Source organism: Brassica rapa, chromosome A02 (assembly GCF_000309985.2).
Source record: "Brassica rapa cultivar Chiifu-401-42 chromosome A02, CAAS_Brap_v3.01, whole genome shotgun sequence".
Classification (NCBI taxonomy): Eukaryota; Viridiplantae; Streptophyta; class Magnoliopsida; order Brassicales; family Brassicaceae; genus Brassica; species Brassica rapa.
Genome location: NC_024796.2, coordinates 14699795 through 14721914, shown reverse-complemented (window position 1 = coordinate 14721914; position 22120 = coordinate 14699795). Strand labels below are relative to the sequence as shown.

General features: G+C 30.3%; 3 protein-coding genes across 3 annotated transcripts; 1 reads left to right on the top strand and 2 right to left on the bottom strand.

Moving 5' to 3' along the window:
• The first annotated feature begins 155 nt into the window (after positions 1-155).
• Positions 156-1396, top strand: LOC103853443. The gene is made up of 3 exons (XM_033285212.1): positions 156-245; positions 440-758; positions 1035-1396. Exons 1-3 carry the CDS (start codon positions 156-158, stop codon positions 1394-1396), a joined length of 771 nt encoding a protein of 256 aa, XP_033141103.1.
• Positions 1397-1852: 456 nt separating this feature from the next.
• Positions 1853-4727, bottom strand: LOC103853127 (E3 ubiquitin-protein ligase DA2). The gene is made up of 9 exons (XM_033284150.1): positions 4412-4727; positions 3997-4346; positions 3860-3911; positions 3732-3777; positions 3458-3539; positions 3220-3364; positions 3057-3135; positions 2659-2716; positions 1853-2562 (listed from the first exon to the last, which is right to left on the bottom strand). Exons 2-9 carry the CDS (start codon positions 4189-4191, stop codon positions 2092-2094), a joined length of 1128 nt encoding a protein of 375 aa, XP_033140041.1. The 5' UTR covers positions 4192-4346; positions 4412-4727; the 3' UTR covers positions 1853-2091.
• Positions 4728-5557: 830 nt separating this feature from the next.
• On the bottom strand, positions 5558-8344 carry LOC103853126 (VQ motif-containing protein 10). The gene has a single exon (XM_009130047.3). It carries the CDS (start codon positions 6356-6358, stop codon positions 5894-5896), a length of 465 nt encoding a protein of 154 aa, XP_009128295.2. The 5' UTR covers positions 6359-8344; the 3' UTR covers positions 5558-5893.
• Positions 8345-22120: the final 13776 nt, after the last annotated feature.

Below are 22120 nucleotides of genomic sequence, written 5' to 3'. Positions count from 1 at the left end.
TAAAAAAAAATTGGTAAGAAAATATGGTTTATGAAAATTAGAAAGAATTATAGTTAAAATAAAATATGGATGAAGTAAAAAAATGGATTCTTAAAAAAATATGGATTATGAAAATACAAATCCCCTTTTGTCATGTTAGGAAGAAAACATCAACAATGTCTTCCTCATCAAGTGATGAAGTTGATGAAGCTATAGAAGAAATGGTCGACCAAGTAGTTGATAATTACATCGACTCAATAGTTGAGGTTCAAGGAAACAAGCCGAAAAGACGAGCTTATATCAACAGAGATCGGAAACAAGAACACAATTAACTACGGAACGATTATTTCAAGGAAAATCCTACATACCCACCGAAATGTTTAGGAGGCGTTTTCGAATGAACAAGCCATTGTTCCTTCGCATTGTCGAACGTATAAGTAATGAAGTTCCATACTTTCAGCAAAGACGAAATGCTCACGGAAGGAACGGGCTATCTGCACTTCAAAAGTGTACGGCAGCTATACGTATGCTGGCATATGGTCAATCGGGAGATACATATGACGAATATCTCCGACTTGGTGACAGTACATCACGTTTGTGTTTGGCAAATTTCACTGATGCAATAATACAATTGTTTGGAAATGAGTATCTACGAAAACCTACAGCCGAGGATCTTCAACGCTTACTCGATGTTGGAGAGGTACGGGGGTTTCCGGGGATGATAGGCAGCATCGACTGCATGCATTGGGAGTGGAAAAACTGCCCAACGGCTTGGAAAGGTCAGTTCACATGTGGTTCAGGAAAGCCGACAATTGTCTTAGAAGCCGTGGCATCACAAGATCTTTGGATATGGCACGCATTTTTCGGCTTACCAGGTACCCTCAACGATATCAATGTTCTTGATCGGTCACCTGTTTTTGATGACATCTTACATGGTCGAGCACCTAAAGTTAAGTTCAAGGTCAACAACCACACTTATCGTATGGCCTACTATCTTACTGACGGAATTTATCCAAACTGGTCAACATTTATCCAATCCATCCCACTTCCTCAAGGTCCTAAAGCCGAGAAATTTGCAGAAAAGCAAGAATCCGCCAGAAAAGATGTCGAACGGGCTTTTGGAGTATTGCAATCGAGGTTTGCAATTATTAAAAACCCAGCTCTACAATGGGACAAGGAGAAGATAGGAAAGATCATGAGAACTTGTGTCATATTGCACAATATGATAGTAGAAAACGAACGACACGGATACGCTCAAATTGATACTTCTGAGTTCGAGTCAGGAGAATCAAGCAGAAGTTCGAGGGTGACAAGGAGAGAAAGTATTCATGTCGGTGATATGTTAGGCATGCGCAGAGAAGTTCGAGATCCAGAGAAGCATGCTCGTTTGAAAGCTGATTTAATGAAAAATATATAGCAAAAGTTCGGTGATGAAAATGAATAAGCTTTGTATGTTATTGAATTTCTTGATTTATGTAATCTACTCTTAATTTATTGAATAAAAAATTTTAAAATATTTATAATATATTTTAATATTTTAATAATGTATTCTGAATATTTTTAAATTTTTAAAAAATAAAATAATTATTATTATTTTATTCCTATGAACTCTTTCTTGAGGTTCACCAATGCAGAAAACAACAAATACAGGTTCATAACTATTCATGGACCCACTAAAAAATATTAAAAAATTTTGTGAACCCCAAAAGGGGTTCACCAATGCTCATGCTCTAAGAATCAAAGAACCTAACACAAACATGAGTTGAATATTAAGAAACTGGTTAGTTACTAAACCCTTCGGCCTGGTTTCTTCGACATTCTCTGGAAAAAGCGTATTCGTAAAATAATTTGGAAAATGAAGGGATATTGGACATCCTTGAAAGCCTCTCTTCTCATTTCTTTTAATATCAAAGAGACAAAACACATGTGATATCCTTCACTAACAAAAGAAAGAACCACAGAGATTTAATAACATAAGAAGCTTTTGAACACAACCCAACAATTTTCTATTAAAACAGGATATTCTGTTTTTTTTTTCTTTTTCTTTCATCCTATAAAAACAGACATTATATGAATGAAGTGACTACCATGAGTTTCCATTACTACACTATTTTATTGCCAACTAACTTCAGTTGGTGCACTTGTGGTCGTGGCATGAACCTCTGCCAAAGACACAGCCATAGCCATCATCATCTGCTCTTCAAAACTCTCTGGAACAATGACCATAGGAGGAGGAGGAGGAAAGTTGTGGAAGCCCTCTCCGTTCATGTACGAGCTTACATAGCTGCTGCTCCCTGTTTCTCCCATCTCAGTGTTGTTATGGTAATGATTATGGTGGTGGTCAATGTCGTCTACTTCTTGTTCTACGTCGTAGTAACTGTCGCAGTTGCCAGGAAGCATAGTGTATGAAGAAACGTTGACGTTGTGATTGTGATTGTGATTGGAGGATTCACCAACCATTTGCTGGCGTTCAGCAAGTGCAGAGATTGCACAAGAAGACGGCATTGCTGGTTCTTCTTCTGATACATACTGACTACAAGGTGCAATCTCTCCATTACCTGAACTTCTCTCCATCTCTGTTTCCTGTTTGAAACAAAGTGAAAAAAGCCATGGAGAATTGATATTTTTTTTCATTTCATAAGAGGTATAAAAATAATTAAATAAACAAATAATTATTACCTGAATGGAGAGCCATATTGCTTCCATAACCATTAATTCTTCAAGGTCAACATCATCCCTGAAGAGTTTTCAGAAAAAAAATTACATATATAAAGTCCAATACTGAATCACCTCAAATTAAAGTTACATCAATGCACATTGATGAGATTCAATTGTTGTTGGAAACATGGAAGCATACTTTAACCTCACAACATCCACTTATAATAGAAAGCACAGTGGTGCACTTGAGTCCTAAATGATACAGTGTTCCCCAAAACAAAACAAAACCAAGTCTACGTACTTAGCTCCCCCAAAACACTGGATGATCTCATTACACATCATGCTTTACCACTAATACATTACTTCATTGCAGAACTTGAGAAAGACAAAATAAAGAGCAGCCAAGTAGAAAGACAGACCTGTTTCCTCTCTGTCTAACTGACGTGTTCTGAGATGAAGCAGTTTCCGCATCTTCCATAGGAGAATTATAAGACATAGCTGCAAACCCAAGGCAAACAAAAATGAAGACCACCACCTTTGTGATACCAAGATTTGACACTGAAGTAAGAAAAAAAGACTGACCTGAAGCTGAGCCATATTCAATTTCACCAGTCACTGCGCTTGTGCTAGAGGAACATGATTCCAAACGTTTCTGCATTTTCTCTTCATCATCCTGCATTTCTTTCTGCCTCATCCTTATCTTGGCTTCTATAACCAGTTGCTCCTCCTTTATAAAAAAGGAACATTACATATAAACAAAGTCATTACATCAACCTTGACTGAGAAAAGGTAACAGTAAAAGATCATTTCCAAATCTTACAACTTGCTCAATGCCCTTCTCCTCCTTGCTCTTTACTCCACGGTACTCAACAGCATAGTTGGGTGTTTTACAAAAGGGGCACCTCATAATGTTAAGGAGGACATCAAAGTACTAATAAAAAACAAGTCCCTAAAGGCTCGTGAATTATTTTTCAATAACTAGGAGGTTCTGGAGGGACATGAACCTATGACTCCTTAGATACCTACTAGATAATCTAAGAGTTTTAGCCACTAGACCAGCTCCTCGTTGGTTTATGATTGAGATTTAAGGATACTGAGTAGGCCGAGCTGAATTAGGATTCTTCATTTGCAAAAAACACTCTGCAAACAAATTATAAAACAAATCAAAACGGTGGAAACAAGAAGCTAATAAGCAAAAGCTGATGAGATAGATATACTTCACCTGTACAAATGCTTTTCATGCAACATCTTGACCTATTGAGGCTAGGATAGTACTAGAAACAAACACAAGAAGAAACATCAGAGTTAGATCTACAATGAATGAGATTGCTATGCATTCTTGGAAAAAAAAACACAAACCAAAAAGCAAATGGGGCATTCTTCGAGTTCATGACAGCTTTCATCATCTCCAGGGTAGCAAGGAGCAAGCTTAGACTCAAGAATCAGTTTCCTAAGCTTTTTAATGTCGACATCTTTGTTCACATACAAACCTTGTGGCTTTGTATACTTTTCTTCCACCGCTTGTCTCCTCCTTCCCACTAGCTTATTACCCATCTCACAAAGTTCTAATCTTTCTTCACATTAACAGCTAACAAAAAAAAAACAATTCCTTCTCTACAAATTACAGTCACTATCACTAGTCTAAACTCTAAAGGTAAAGGAAGGTTACAAAGGTGAATACAGTTTCAGCACATAGTTGGGCTAAAACCCTAAACTTTACATTAATTTTAAAGGAATTAGCAAACTTAAAAGATAAAATCGAAGAGGGAAAAACCTGAGAAGTTCAGAAGAGAACAAGAAACGAGATCGAGATGGGTTTTGAGGTAAACGATAGGAGACACGATCAGAACTTTACTCTGGAGAGAGAGAGAGAGAGAGATGCAGTGTTTGTTTCGTATTATATAAAAACAGAGGATTAGATGAAGTTCTGTATCTGAAAATTGTATTTTTTTCTTTGCTTTTATTTTCTTTTTAAAAAAAAATATTTTGACGGAAAATCTCTTTCTCGAGAGAGAGAGAGAGAGAGAGAAGAAGAAGATGATGATGAGGTGGTGGTGGTGGCGGAGAGAAGCAAAAGGGTCACAGGTTACGATGGAGTAAGAGGTGATGCAAAGAATCACTCTCTGCTTCTTTCTCTTTGACACGCTTAAAACGATGTCGTGTCATTCAGTTTTTGGTTTGTTGACCGGAAAAAGATTAGAATATACGAAATCTTGTGGAGGCGGTTTTGTCTTAAGTACCGAGTTTGGGTTATGTCTTTTTGATTATCGTTATCCATTTCTTTAATTGTATGCTTTGTTTGTCGTATTACATAATTAATCTAAATATTCGTAGTTTCTTTACTATCATAAAAGTTGAAGAAAACACAAAGTATCTTTGATTGTTTAAAAATTAGATTAGTCGGCGTTAGTATTACGTTTTATTGAATTATATAAGTTTCTTGACGACAATACTTTTTACGGGATTCTAATAGCTACCTAGATTTTTGTTATACATATGATATTTTATGTTGACGTATAAAATTTCTAATAATCGTTGAATCAGCCCCCACTGATTACAACAAGAAAAGGTGAACATAAATGCCAGAAAGCTAGCTAAGTAAAAATATATGTGAGACGGGAAAAAATCGTATGTATGTGTTTGGTTGATGGAAAATAATTTTGGTTCAACCAACACAAAATGAGCTATGGTTGGTTAGAGAGGGTCAACAATGAGCCATTTACGCACTTACACAAACCTCTTTTCATATATAAACACAAAAAAGATTAGTTCACATAATCCTGATTTGGTTGTTGTGAACTAACATATTTAAAAAAAAAAAAGCTGTAGAAGTTTTGTCCAGAGAATATTATGGTACCGTGCTTTCTAAACATATATGGAAGTATACATTAATATAAGTACTTTGTATAAAATTTTCAAATCCAAAAACTTAAGAAATTTCATTATAGAACATCAACAGTAACACACTCTTTGGACTTTATGGGCCATCAAAAAACATAAGTAGGTCTTGAGAACGTTCAAGAAATGGGCCGTACTATAATGCAATTTATATTATTGAGTTGTCAAAATATAATCTTCGTAATTTGACCTAATCTCAGAATGACGATCCACTTAAGGAGATGATTAATCCACTAATCACAACATTATCTAAGCAAATGAAAGCGAGATTTGATTTTTTTAAGGAGAAAAATATTAAATCGATGTCAACAAAAAACATGAAAATGTTCAACCAATAACATAAATGCAATTTAATGACTCAATTTTCTGACCATAGCTTATAGAACTCTTCCATGGCAGGCATCTCCTTGAAAAATCTATCAAACTCCGTCGTCGTCTCCACGCCTCCTCTTCCACCGCCACCATAAAGCCGTCTAGTATCATGGCCACTTTTATTACCTCCATCGTAAGCGTAAGCGGAGGGAGACTCGTAAGGACCGGCGGCCACGATAGCATCCTTACCGGTGAGTTCTTGAACAACATTCTTGAAGCTACGTGCATCCGTCTCAACGTACTGTGTGTTAATGAACACAACTTTCATTGGCTCCTGTTTCACTTTCCCTCTTCCAGACATTATTAAACTAAGTTTAAAGGAAAAAAAAAATCTGAGAGTTTTAGTGTTGATGACGATGATGATGAATGATCTTTTAGAATGCAGTTTTAGAGCTCTCCCAGATGTTTGTAATTTGATATGCCTGCTTGTGTGTGTATATATACAGAGCATATGATATATCTTTGTGGGGCACTGAAGTGGGTCAATTTTAATATTATTTTTTATTATATGGTCCTACATGAAATATACATGACGACCTAGCTTTTTATTTTTTTCTGACGCCATGATATATGTCATTTTAGTAGTGGTCGTTGATTTCACTAATTATATATGGTTCTCTAGTTCTAGAAATGCTTACCTTTGATGGTTTGTCTGGACATTTATATTTATACGACTGTTATATGCTAATGATATGACTACTACATTTTTTCCAAAATACATAAACTAATTTATTCTGAACAGTATAAACTAAATAAAGTTGTTTACAGTCATCATATCCTTGCTGATTACACTCATAATCACATGGTAATCGATTTTGCGTAAATACGAACTCTTTTTATAGTTAGGACATGTTGACCGTTAACAGAGTCCAGCAGCCTTCACGGACCAAATATTAAACTGTCATATCACTGTTACTATCTAACAATATTGAATTTACGGAAAAAAAACATATTAACATTTTTCTTATCGCGGTCAAAGCACACCTTCTTTGATGAAACCCCATCACATCAAGTTAAATGCAGCCTATGAAAATATATATATATAGAAAGTTTAGAAAGTGTTTGCACGTGGTGTAGAATTTGCACGTCCCAAACACCATTTCGCCATTAAAAAAATTTACTGGTCTGATGATATTCATGCTTCTAGAAAAATTAGTTATGTGATTATAATTTCTTTAAATTACTATCCATGTTTCCTGTTTTGGAACAAAAAAAAAACTATGTGAAAACATCACATAATGAGGTGGATATTGATACATAGTATAATTTTACTCGATTGAAATAAACTCAAACTATTATGGGGTAACTTTTGGTTATATGTCTCTGGAGCTAATCAATTCATAACTTGATAGACAGGTATAGTCAGGGGAGAACCGAGGTAGGATGAAGGTGTGGCACGTGCCCCACTCTATTTTTTATAAGATTTTTGGTCAAAATTTAGGTAAATGCCCTTATTTTATATGGTTATTACATTATGTCCCCCATGTTTTATAATTTTTTGGGTCCGCCCCTGGGTATAGTTAATCATACTTTTTAGATACTTTTGTAATAGAGGTTAGAAATTCCACAATGATGCAAGAAGTCAAGGTCCAAGGATAGTTACAGACGATGTTTCATGGAGAGCTTCAAGATGGACCCATCTTCCCTCTATTTATTGCCCTTTGTTTTGTTGACTCATATTCATTCATTCCACAAATTATCTTTCACAAACTGCAAGTACTTCGAAACATGCGTACGGCTATACCTTTGCGATGTCTCTAATTATGTGTAACTATGTATAACCATGGCAAAACTATTAGACTTATTCATTTTGTCATTTTCGTATGAAGAAATCACTGGGTAGAATATACAAATTAAGGCAGTAATCAATCAATTATCATTATGATATACAAATTCATTTAAAAAAAAAGATTTACAGATTCATTATTGTTTATGTAATATTCAGAATATATATTCAGACACACATAAACATACAAAGGCAAAGTCAAGCTTGGATATGTATAACAAATCAGAGTAAGATTTTGACTAAAAATATATACTCGGACCCTGCATGTTTTCTTCTTTTATATTTTATCGCCTTTTAGATAATTATTAAATCATTTAATAATTTTGATAAAGTATCACAAAATCTCAACTCTGGTGACAGTGAGCTATGTCGGAAAGGCCAACCCACAGTCTGCTATATCTATGAAGTTTAATCATTACAACCAGATCCAAAATCTATACATTTTACACCTAAAAGCCGCTACTGCCCAAAAAATCAATCATCCAAGGCCAAACACAACCAACCTTAAATATGATACAATGTTTATGTTGGGTTCAATCAAATATTTAATACATTGGGATATTTTCCACTATTTATATTATATGTTTGGGGTTTTTGCAAAATTGACCTACAACTTAAAGTCAAACACAAAACTAACCTCCCTTTTTTTTGAAAATTGGTTTTGCCCTATTCACCCCACAAGTTCATATAATTTACGAAAATGCCATCAATTTTTTTTTTTTCAAAAATGACATTTTTACTCTCTCACCTTCATCATCTTCAAGTAATTACAAGATTGCCATTGTCATCAATACTACAACCACCATGAACAACCAATTTGAAGCTCTAAATGCTCCCAAAATCGATTTACCCTTCTTCTTTTTCCATTCTTGTGAACTAAACACAAGATATCTCTCACTTTCTCTCCACAATGAGCTAAAAAAATCCAAGATTTTGATTCTAAAATTTTTATGGTTCATAGAGTCATAGAAGCTAACGATTCTAGGTGGGTGACTTTCGTTTGAGATTCTGTGTGCTTGGAGAAGCCTTATGTATGCTAAGGAACTTATCTCACCAATTTAAGGTATGACATCGAGTTTTTTTCCAGATCTGTTCATCAGACGACTTACTTGGGAAGTCGTCTGGCTGTAGACGACTTACCTGGAAGTTGTCTGGCTGTAGACGACTTACCTGGAAGTCGTCTGGTCAACGCAGAGGTTATTTTTGCAATTGACTTTGAAATCTGTAACCTGAGACGACTGAAAGTTAAGTCGTCTACTATTGTTTGGTTTCAAAAAAAATTTCAAAGAACCTAGACGACTTACATTTCAGTCGTCCTAGATTAGTTTTGCATTTGACTGGATAAATTCAGAAGTTTGACTTCCCAAGACGACTTACATTTCAGTCGTCTGGCGAAAATTAAAATAATAATATTTTTTAAAAGTAAACGACTTACAATTAAGTAGTCATAGGTTAGTTTTGCAATTGAAAAAAAAAATTCAAGATTTAATTATACAGAGACGACTTATAATTCAGTCGTCCACCAGACGACTTACTTGTAAGTCGTCTAGGATTTTTTTCCGAGATTCTGGTCAAACCTCGTAAATCCTGGACGACTTACATTTCAGTCGTCTCGTGGACGACTGAATTATAAGTCGTCTGTATATAATTAAATCTTGAAGTTTTTTTTTCAATTGCAAAACTAACCTATGACGACTTAACTATAAGTCGTCTACTTTTAAAAAATATTATAATTTTAATTTTCACTAGACGACTGAAATGTAAGTCGTCCAGAAAAGTCAAACTACTGAAATAATCCAGTCAAATGCAAAACTAACCTATGACGACTGAAATGTAAGTCGTCTAGATTTTTTGGAGTTTTTTTTTAACCAAACAATAGTAGACGGAGTTTGGCAAACGAGATTTCAGATCTGAAAAAAAGGAAGCGGACGGTCAGTTTAAACTACGAAAATACTCTACGGCATGAAGGAGAAACGAGATTCGTCGTAATCGGAGAGATTACCGGCGAAGGTAACGGCGGAACACGACCACGGTAGGGTTTTCGTCTTATCGCCTTCGAAATTGCCGTTGGAGAGAAACGGCGCTAGGGTTTCGTAAAGTTGTGAAATAGTGAAAAAATAGCTTTTATATGTCCAGTAAATGATCCGGTTAGGTTAAAACGTACATTGGTAAAATTAAAGGTTCGGTATGATGTGGACGACTGAAATATACGTCGTCCGAGTAAATTATTCAACAGACGACTGAAATATAAGTCGTCCACACCCTAAACATAACCCCTAAACTTAATTATCTAATTAAACACTTCATAAAATCAAATCAAATTTGAAAAGTGTTTACTATACATAGAAATAAACACATATAGGTGAAAACTAATTTTTGAAAGAAACATTTTAGTTTTCCAAGATCTAACCCTAACAATACATACAATACTACAACATATGTTTGCCAAACTCCTAAACCAAAGAATATCATGATTCACTACTTCCACTCATCTATCTTCAAAACAAATCATTTTTATCATATCTTAATTTATATCACTTAAAACTGTTTATAATCACCTGATTTTTATTTTTCACGCATCAAAATATTTTTTTACAAGATTTATAAATTATTTTTAAAATAAACTGGTACCAGGTGACTTAAATTTCAGTCGTCCAGACGACTTCCAACATCTCAGACGACTCAGACGATTTACTGGAGCAATATTCGTAAAAATGGCTTCTGTTTTTTTGTTTGGTCACAAGGGCTGAGCTGTAGTTTTACTAGGCTTTTAGGTTAGTTTTGCATTTGATTCAAGTTTGGATATAGGTTTGGGGTTAAAATCAAGTTGTGGGTTAGTTTTGGCAAAAACCCCTATATGTTTTTTGTAAGTGATCCCAACTTTGGTATCTTAGAACACCATCTAAATATTTACTCCACAACTTAAAATTAACCCTGATTTTTTCTAAAATATTTATAGCCTAACACCAGTAGTCTAAACCGATGCTAACACTAAAACCAAACCTCCTAAATTCAATTGTTTTATTTTTCCATATAGACTCGTGTTAATATTACTTCTCCTTCGCAATAAACAAAGAACAAAGTTTTTATCTGAATCCATCGCATGCTATACTAACAGCCATTCTCTTTGATTCGAATGAAAGTTTTGGCTTCTTCAATCATTTGGTGAAAGAAATCTTCGGATGTCAGCTGCAGTTGATCAATAAGCAAGGCCATATGTAAGTGTATCAGATATGTCTGAATCCATCTCATGCTATACCTTTCGATCCTTCAATCTTCTTTCTAGGGTTTCACTGCTTAGGTATTGAATCATGGGAAATAAAAATCTCAGCAATTTCAGATAATATGTTGGTTGCGCAGTGACGAGAAAAAAGAAACTCAAATTTTGAGAATTCATGAGATGAGAAAACGAATTGGTTCTTTGAAGAAGAAAACCATCAATGCTTCTACCAAATTCAAGCACTCTCTCAAGAAGAAAAGGTGAATTAAAAAACGAAGGCTGAGTCGGCTCTGTCTCCATTGAGGATGTTCGTGATGCCGAGGAGTTTCAAGTAGTTGATGAGTTTAGACACTCTTTGGTCATGGACGAGATGCTATCCTCTAAACACACATGATGATGAGGTTCTCGAAGGCTAGGAAATTTGATATTGAGAAAGCAAAGCAAATGTGGGCTGATATGATCCAGGACTTTAAGGGATTACTGATGTCTCTTATACACGTCCTTTGCTGTTGCTACTGTTGTTAATGCATGGGTTCATTAGTTATTAAGTACAGATATCCCTGGTGGAAAGAGAAGGAGATAGTCTCAGAGGAGGGAGGGAGAAATGGTTGTGTCCTCTGACGCTAAAAGAGACGGCGTCGGTTCTAAAAGCACAAGGATTCAATAAAAGTTGATATACATTGCAGTTGGTGAGATTTATGGGTGCGAGCATACACTGTCTGTCCTAAAAGAAGCATTCCCGAATTGTCAGTCTACCAGTACCAGTCCTGGTTTCCCTACCGAGTGGTCGATCGCGTCTCTCATTATATGTGCAATTGGTTCTTCTCTTTTTACTCTCACATGTGACTATAGCTAATGAAATGCTATTGGAGTAGGCAGAGTTGCAACAGTTTCAGAACCATTCGTCTCAAATGACTGGTCTATATTTTATTGTGTTTGTGGCTAGCAACACTTTTATTCCCATTTATGATGGAAACATGGCAAAAATAGTGGAAGGCCATCAGATGTGTAATATTAAAACTGAATCCATTTAATTTTTATGAAAACCGACAAAGTAGTGCTAGGAAAAACATATATGTGATTCTTGAGTTACTAGATTGAGTTCGAAGGTATCTTGGGTTTAGGAAAACAGTCCTGCTTGACCGCAAGAGACTCTTGCTGCTACTGGACTTACATCACAACAAGCACGAGGGATCAGTTTGCAATAGCTGTCAAGGAAGCCCGTGAGAGAAGAACAGGAGCACCAACACGTCGAAGAGTAATCTCACATCAAACTATGGAGGAAGAATACTTTTATGCAAACCCTCGGGAATGTCTTTGTGAAGGTACAAATTGCCACAGCAAATTTGGTCATAGAAATTCCAGTTTAACATGTTGTAAGTCATGTTTTTAGATATTTTTTTTGTCAAGTCATGTTTTTAGCACGTTATCTCATTGCCCATGAAAGAGGACGAGATGCAAAACACTTGGAACATGAACTGCTAAGTAGTTCATTCGTTGAGTATATTTTTCTGCAGAGTTGCTGATCATTTATTTGTTTTTATGTAAGTTAAGATGTAACTAAAACATCATTGTGTATCTCCTTATAGAAATTTCACAAAATTAATTAGTATATATTTAAATACATAATGTATTCCAATTATATATCTTATATATTAAAACAGAAGTCACAACCTTGATTAATGTATGATTTTTTTTTAAAAAAATGGACCTAATGGACATATTCCTAGAAAGTCATATTACATTTAATCTATAATTTTATCATTCAAATTTTGGACCTACCAGAAATTTTTATTGGGCTATCAATAATTGGATTTAAATAATAGATAATCCATTGGATTTATAGATAATATAAATTAAATAGATATAATTTAATGTTGTAATATTATACCTCCATATGTTAAATATTTAAATATTTGTCTATGATAACTTTTAAAATTGTAAAGATTTTTTTTAAATAACAAAAATTATATCATCTAACAATGATTAATCTTTACTACCTTAAACCAATGAAAAAAAATTTTAAACTATATTTTTTATTTTAAAAAGTAAACAAAAACTAAATATTTAATTATTTACTTGATAATATAAATCTATGAAGCGAAAAGTTTAATTTTTTAAACACTTTCTAAATTTGTGAAATGTTACAATATATTTGAATATGACAATAAAACAATATTTTACTAATCTTTATATATATAGTTATGATTTTAATAACAAAATAGTAATCCAAAAATATATATATAGAAGAAGATACAAATACATGTGAAAGTTTGAAACAATCTATTCAATGAAAAAAATATACCGTAAACTTATTATGTTTTAAAAATTGATAGACACATATATATATTATAATATATACTAATTTAGAATTAAAAACAAAATATTTATATAAAAATAAATGAAAACAAAAATCTGCGCGGTTGCGCGAGTCGATATCTAGTACTAATTAATTTTAGACCAGGGATTTGAAGTAAACCCGGCGAGTTGTTAGAAATTTTATACCTAGATTCAACACATATTATCTAGACCAGAGATTTGAAGCAAACCCGGTTTTAAAAATAAAAATTAGAATACAATACAGAGAAATTTAAAATTGAATTGACTCAATCTTAAATTAAGATGTTAGTATTTAAAATTTAAATTAAGGATTTCCATTGCATAGTTACTTGATATTAAAATTTCTTAGATAAATCATTTTTGGTGAAGAAAGAATGAAATAATGAGTTTACCTACTTTATTTTCATATATATTTTTTTTATTTTAAACTAATATTAAATTTTGGTATAAAATGTTACATAAATAAAATAGTACAATATATAATATATATATAATCAATAATCATATTATATAAACATACAATTAATAAACACTGATTTAAAGTATATAATGTTATTGTCTACCCCTCAAAAAGGGTCTATCAATTCATCTCAAATTTTGATTTCGACAAATATATTTCAATACAAAGTAGAAAAAAATTAAAAAAATTAAAGTATCATGTGTTTATAACATGTCAAAATTGAGTAAACTATATAACACATTATACCAAAATATAAAACTGATAACACATCTCAAACTTTCATATCTATAAATAAATCACTTAAAATAGAACCAAACTTAATACAAAAATAAATTTGTTAAAACTATGCAAAGTATTAGTAAAATACTACATGAGCTCAATAAAACTTTTGTCAAAGAAAGTATATCACTTAATTGGTTTAACGTCCAAACACAATATGAATAACAAACACAACATGAATAATGAACACATGTCAAACATTAAAAATGTTCGATCATTTATAAATGTTATACATTAAAAATGAAAAACAATCAGCGCGGACGCGCATATCAAAGTATAGTTAATAAAAAGAGATTCGCTTAAAACAAGATGATTAACTACGAAAATTGTTGTGTCGTGTGCATTGATAATAAATTTAAAATAATTTATTATTTTCCAAAGTAAAAATTCGAATTTTAATATTATTATTTTCTTAGCTTTTTCAGTATTAATATAAATAATTTTTCATAAGTTATATTTCTTTGGTTTATCCATTTTATTTTTATTTTTATATTTGGTAAAAATTAAACTATAAAATATTTTTTGTTTATTTTATATTTTATTTATGATTTTATTTATCTTAATACGTATATAATGTATAAATTTTAGGTTTTTTTTGTTAAAAATATTAAAATAATAAATTAATTTATTAATAAAATATGAATTATATTTACATTTAAGTTATATAAAATAATTTATTAATTAACTCAATAAGTCAACTAAAAGTCGTTCAATAGACACATTTTATGGTGATTACATACAAATTGTTTTACTAATTTGATTAGTTTTTTCATACCAATTAATGGATTAAAGCATCTCAAGTAAAAGAATATATTCATAATTAATTTTGTAAATTTTAGATGTTTACATATTTTATTTTTCAATGCTAAGTTAATGTAAAATAATTATATATTTATAATTATGTTATTAGTTTTAATTTTTTATTAATGGTTACATATAAGTACGTTATTTTTATAATTAAAGTATCTTACCAAAAATGTAAAACTTCATAAATACAATTAGAAGTGTCATAATAAGAATTAAGACGTGTCATCATTTTCACTAAACCATGACTTTTTTTTCCAAGAAAATGAATGTGGTAATAATACATAAGCCAAATTCTGAAAAAACAACATTTGTCAAATAATGTTTGGAGATTTTGTTTTTTCAACGGAGGCTATGCTAAACTTCAATAATCCCAAATCCTAGAGCCAATTGGTGGAAGCGAAGTTTTGAGGATTTAATATTTTGATAAATTTAGTTTTATTTTTGTAAAATTATATTTTAACCTAAAAGAAAGTCAGTCAATGATCTTCTATAAAAAATCTGAAAGTATCTCTAACAAGAATCGTTTTATGTCTCTCTCATGATTTCTGTTTGTCAATATTATAGACTTATACTCATCATGAGAAACCAGCGTTAGTGATGCTCTTAAGTTTTGAAACATGAATTTTTGCAAAACAAGATTTTATTTGTTGGGACTGAATTTACTGATAATTTTCATCAACAATTGATTGAGCAAGATTGGAACAATTGAAGAAAAAAAGTTTGGGAGTTCCTCCATCAAGATTTTTTTTCCTCCATGATTTCTGTAATAGAGTTTCTGCCTAACAATTACTTATTCTATAAAGGCATAATAGGAACGTAAAGGCCCATAAAGGAGTTACTATGGGAGTTACTTAGACTATGGGAGTTCCTCCATTAAGGCATAATAGGAACGTAAAGGCCCATAAAGGCTCCTTCCATGCTAAATTTCTGCCTAACAATTACTTAGGAGGTGTTAGTGGGAGTAAGATTTATATAGAGTTTGTTGATTTTAAAAGTTGAGGGATTTGTTAAATTTGGAAAGAATTGTAGAGAGTTTTGTATTTTATGAAATTCTATGAAAATACATTGATATAATGATTCTAAGAATCTAGGGTATATAAGTAGTATTCTCAAAATCTTGTGTTATGAGTTAAATGGTGAAGAATACAACTCTCAATAACACCAATTTTAATAAATTTAAAAAATCATTAAAATCTAGACTTTTTGAATAACAAAAGATTGTATATAGAATTACTAAATCATGAAACCAATAACACTAGATTTTAATGAGAATGTGAGAATGTGTAAACCAATAACACTAAATTCTGTAAATTCTAACAATCATCATAAATCTAACTCCTACTAACACTCCCTTATTCTATAAATTCTGATGCATTAGCTATAGACAAAAGTCATAGGAAAACGGATTATTCATGCCCGAACTAGGAATCGTTGAAAAATATATACCCCAACTTTTATTGCATGTCAAAACATACCTTCATTAATCAAAAATTTAAAATTTATGCTTAAACTAGGGGTCGATAAAAAAATACATACCACAACTCTTATTCCATGCCAAAACATACCTTAACTCAGTGCCGGTCCGGATTATTACGGCGCCTAAAGCATACCAAAAAATAATGCCCTTAATTATAACTAAGAATTTTATATAGTTAAAAATATTAAAATAATACTATTAAACATTATATTATTTTCAAAGAAATAAAATACAAATCGTCAAAATATTATTTTGAAAAAAAATATAATATTTTCTTGAAAATAATTTTCTAATTTCAAATAATCAAGTATTTTAGTTAAGTTGTATATCATTTATCGTAGATAATTCTTTATAAAATTCTATAAAAATTGAATTTTTACATAAGCAACTAAAATCAGAATTGACTATAAGAAATTTCTTTTGTGTTTAGACAACAATCATTCATTTGTTTAGAAATTACAGGATGTTAGCCGTTTTTATAATTGCATTTGACAACAATTCTAATTATAATCAAAAATAGTAGTATTTTTTTACAAATCCAAAAGTTATTATATATATAGTAGAACAAAACATATGATACAATCATGTATATATCAATTTCAACTTGTTTTATTTTATTGAACTTCAAAAGTTTATAAAATACTACAAGAACTTTCCCAAAAAAAAAGAGAAAAGGACTTAAAAGATACAACTATTTTGACAAAGAAGATTAATCACACTAAAATGTGTAATATGAGAAACTAATAATTAGATTTTTTGTTTAAAAAAAAGATTGTTATGGTTGAAGGATTACCGATTAGAGCCAATTTTGATAACATTATCTTATGGATATAGAGAAATAGAAAAGAGAGTTATAAAGAAATACATAACAAAAAGGGCTAATAAATGGAAATCTCCTAATAAATGATGTTACCTAAATCTTCCGTAAAAGAGAATCAAATCTATAATTAGAAAAGGGACAAAATGTTATAAAAAAAAATAAGAATAAAAGACTTGAGATTCGAACCCGTTACCTTTATGACCAGATGCCAATAACAAAGACCACTAGACCAGAGCAAATATTGTAAACTTTGGCGCCCCTATGTTCCTATATTTCTTGACGCCTAAAGCCCATGCTTTACGGGCTTTAGCCCAGGGCCGGCCCTGCCTTAACTAATCAAAATTTTGAAATTTATGCCTAGTCTTTAGAAGTCAACGCTAATCTCAATCTATACTATTATTACGAAGTAATTTTTCGCAACGGAACTCTCACGTTAAAAATTAGAGTGACTATAGTTTATGTTATTCTTAATGAATTTATATATATATATATAATATATATATATATATATATTCTATTATATAATAAAACAAATTTTATATTAAAAATCTTATATTTTTAAAAAAGTAATTATGATGATTCTTATATATTATGTTGTTATCTTAAAATAATATTTTACTATTACAAAAGAAAAAAAATTAAGAGAATTGATTTTTTGCAATATTATATTCAAAAAAATATATAAGATAATTCTTATATATTGTGTTGTTATCTTAAAATAATATTTTACTATTATGAAAGTTCAAATTTAAGATAAAAATAATATCTAAGTAAATATTAATGAAGAAATATATTTGTATAAAGATATTTTCTAAGAAGTGATTTTAAGATATATTTGTATAAGTAAAATTATAAGTAAATATTGTAAGTAAAATAATATTTACATCAAGATAACAACACACTATATAAGAATTATCTTATTTTAAAAAAAAATATAATATTGAATTCTTTTAAATTTTTTTTACTTTTATAATAGTAAAATCTATACTATTAAAGCAGGATCATATTGTCATTTTTACCTTAGCCTGTCATTTTCTTTACTAACATTGCATGATTCATTAAGGGCAATCAAATAATATTAATAACACATCTATATTGAGTCATTTTTTTCGGATTCAGCCCACATCAGATCTCTCTTGGGCTATTTGGGACGATTAAGAAATCAGATCCAATTCTCACATTTTTTTTTCATTGGGCCATTGAGTCCAAGTGCAAATAATTTTTTTTCAACTATTCCTAATTATTATTTTTTTTCTTTTCTTAATATAATTTAAGCATTCATAAAAAAGTTGAATTTTTTCATTGAAAAGTATAAATCTTTATTAAAAGTATATAATTTTTTTATTAAAATATTAACCACATAATAAAATTAATTTATCAGAGTTATACCAACTTAATTCATTGAAGAAATAAAGTTTAATTTTTTTAACATAAATAGTTATTTAAAATGAAATACGATAAATAAAGATAAAAAGATTAAGTCTTTTATAAAATAATAACACAAATATATGAAAATATGACATTTACTAAATATTTGTCAATTGAAGAAAAAAAAACCGCGCTTTGAAAGCGCGGATCAAAATGTGATATTAGTTTAAGATAACAACATAATATATAAGAATCATCATAATTATTTTTAAAAAAAAATATATAAGATTTTTAATATAAAATTCATTTTATTATATAATAGAATATATATAAAATTCATTAAGGGTAACACAGAGTTTAGCCATTCTAATATTATGAGAGCGAGTCGTTATACGTAAGCCTTCCTCGTAGCGATAGTCTGCCATAAGCCTTATTGAGCTCAGCCTATTACGGACTGTCTTCTCGATGGTTCTGATAAGTGTTTCCTGTGTGGAGTGTGGCTCTCGACGTCTTCTGCAATTTCATTCCCTCCATAAACTATGAGCAGTGATTTGAAATAAATACCTGTTGAGGAACAGTGTTGTCTTGTCAAATATGAGGCCACTATCAGCCCGATAAGTTTGTTCCAGTTGACAGTAAAAATCCTGGAGTTTAATATGATTTTTTTACACCATAAGTAATATGATGATTTCATAATCTGCAAACCTTTTGACACTTTCAAACTTAAAATTTTGAATGTATGTGATTTTTTTCCCCAGTTGTATGTGGAATGAATTATAATAGTTTGGGAATATAAATATAATGTCATCTCTATAATATTATTTGGAAATCAGTTCCTATGGTGTCACGTTCATGTTAATTTTTATAGTGGTTAATTATAGAGTTAACCCTCATGAATTAAAAATATTAAATCTAATTATCATTATTAAATGTATTTTTCTTTTTATTTAGTAGTCTTTGTTAATTAGATTTTATTTATTTTCCTTTTTATTTTTTGTAAAATAACATATATAATAAAAAGAAAACATTACTAACTTTTATAGATTTTGTATTATAAAACGAATTTTATTTTTCTTACATTATATCTTCCTTAAATAACATAAAAAAGAAAACATTACTAACTTTTATAGATTTTGTATTATAAAACGAATTTTATTTTTCTTACATTATATTTTCCTTAAATAACATAAATAAACAAAGGAAATATCAAGAAAGTTTATATATATATATATATATGAATATATTTTTGATCTAATGATTAAAAATAAAATAATTTTAAACAACAAAACTGAAAATCGAACACCATATTTCTCAAATCACATGCCAAGTTAAGAAAAAGACAAAATTATAAATAATATTTTACCTGATTTTAATAGATATAAATTATACAATGTCTTCACAATTCTAAAAAAATGATTAACCAATTAATAGGATTTAGTTATTTTATAAATATTCATATGTGTACATGAATTTTTTAAAAAATAAATAATTATGTTTATTAATGCAACTCGAACATTATATTTTTTGTTTCCAGTTTTCTCAAAATAACATATATTAACATTTATAAAATAACATATAACTAACATTTATTAACATATATTAATATTTAAACAATACAGTTTGGTGCTTGAGGTGGTAAACTAATCTCTTAAGTTTACGACGCACAATCTTTTAATTCAAGATTACTTTTCAATTGAAAACCTCATTTCCACTTTAGATTTTTTTGTTAAAGATCCTTTTCGATATTTCTGTTATATATACGATACTATTTCTACAGAAAAATCATGAATCCATTACTTTATTCTCTCATATTACAATTGGGAGTTTAGAACATAAATCTGGTGCTACGAAACAATGGGCACAACTGATCTGTGTTTCCCGTTACTTAAGAACGAATTATTAAATGTAATTAATTAATGGTGTATTTAGTGGAATATGATGTATCAACGAACGACTGTTTTTCAGTTTTCAAACCAACCAACTTAACATAATCACTTATGTAGCTTGGTATAATTGAATCTCCTTGCTAATTGTATTTTATGTATCAATTTATCGATAATACTTTACCAACCACGACAATCAATGGATGAATAATAAAACCCGTTGTTTTCCCAAAAAAATAATAATAATAAAACCCGTTGACACAAAACTTTACTCCGGTTACATAAAGAATATCACTTAGGCATTTTTCACACATATTAAAAAAATAATAAATGTATTTATGTTTTCATTAATTACAACAGTTAACCTTATTATTTGAGAAAAACAAATTTATTTATAAGATCAAGTTAATTAATGCAAAAAACTTTTCTTTTTTTTATTGCATTTTAATTAATATTTAGTTAAAATTAATTATAAATTACATTAGAATTACAGAATGATATTTTTTATGTAACAAAAAAAATGTTAAAGTGACACTTATTCAGAAACAGAGAGAGTATATAACAAGCAAGCAAAGAATCTTTATGACCTCTTAGGTTCTCATTTTTTTGCCAAAGGACCTCTTAAGACCATCATTAACTCAGTCTCTTAACTGGGATTCTTAATTTCGGCTAAGAGACGGTTCTTAACTTTTCTTAGATTTTAACTAAGAAAAATTAAGAACATTTTCTTAAATAGGAGATATAAAAGCCGTCTCTAAACCAAAAAGTGTAAAAAAAAATAAAAAAAATATCAAATCATGAATTAAGAACTTCGGCTAAAAAACCAGGGTTAATCATGCACTGAGGTTTTTCGGACATAACAAAACCTTTTTTGTTCATGGTGTATAAATAATTCACGTAACTTCCGTTTGCACAACGCAAAGATTTATACAAAATATATATTTATTTCTAAAAAAATCGAAGTTTCAAGTCTAACAATGAGGATAAATTTTTTCTTCAAATATTCGAGTGAAATCTAAAACATAACTCTATATTCAGTGGCAGAAGTAAGGATTATTTTCATGGGGGTCAGTGCTAATATATACAGCTATATAGTAATATTAAAAGAGGTATAAGTTAACAATATAGATATTAACTTTAAATAAAAAGTCAATATACATGAATTAACCAATTTTTCATTTTACCCTAACAAGCTTTCACTATAAACAACAACAAATAAAAAATACGGGGTCAGCTGACCTCATCTCCTCCGCAAGTAGTTCTATCATTGTCTATATATATCTACATGACCACATATACTTAATGTTATTGGGTTACTTAAACCCTATAATTTGTTAATCTCTAAGAATAATGCAAACATATAAACATGCATCCCTTGTTTGTCATGTCTACTGTATTTTTCTCTTAAGTTATAAACAAACTAGGATAAGACCCGCGCCTTGCGCGGGATTAAGTTATTATTTTTATTATATTTTGGAGAATGAAACAATAGTTTGGCTTCATTTGGATTACGGGTGTTCAACCCGGATATCGGGTTGGTTTCGGTTCGGTACGGTTTTTTCGGTATTTGGTTAGTAAAATATAACTACTATTCTAAATCCATATTTACTTTGACTTTAGTCTTTCACATACTTTTGAAAGATTTCAACTGGACGACTAAATTGATCAGCCAATCTTGTTGCTTTAAATCATTAGTGTTTATATATATATATATATTATTTAGTTTGAATATTTATTAAATAAAAATTCATATGCGTTATATTTTATGATCAT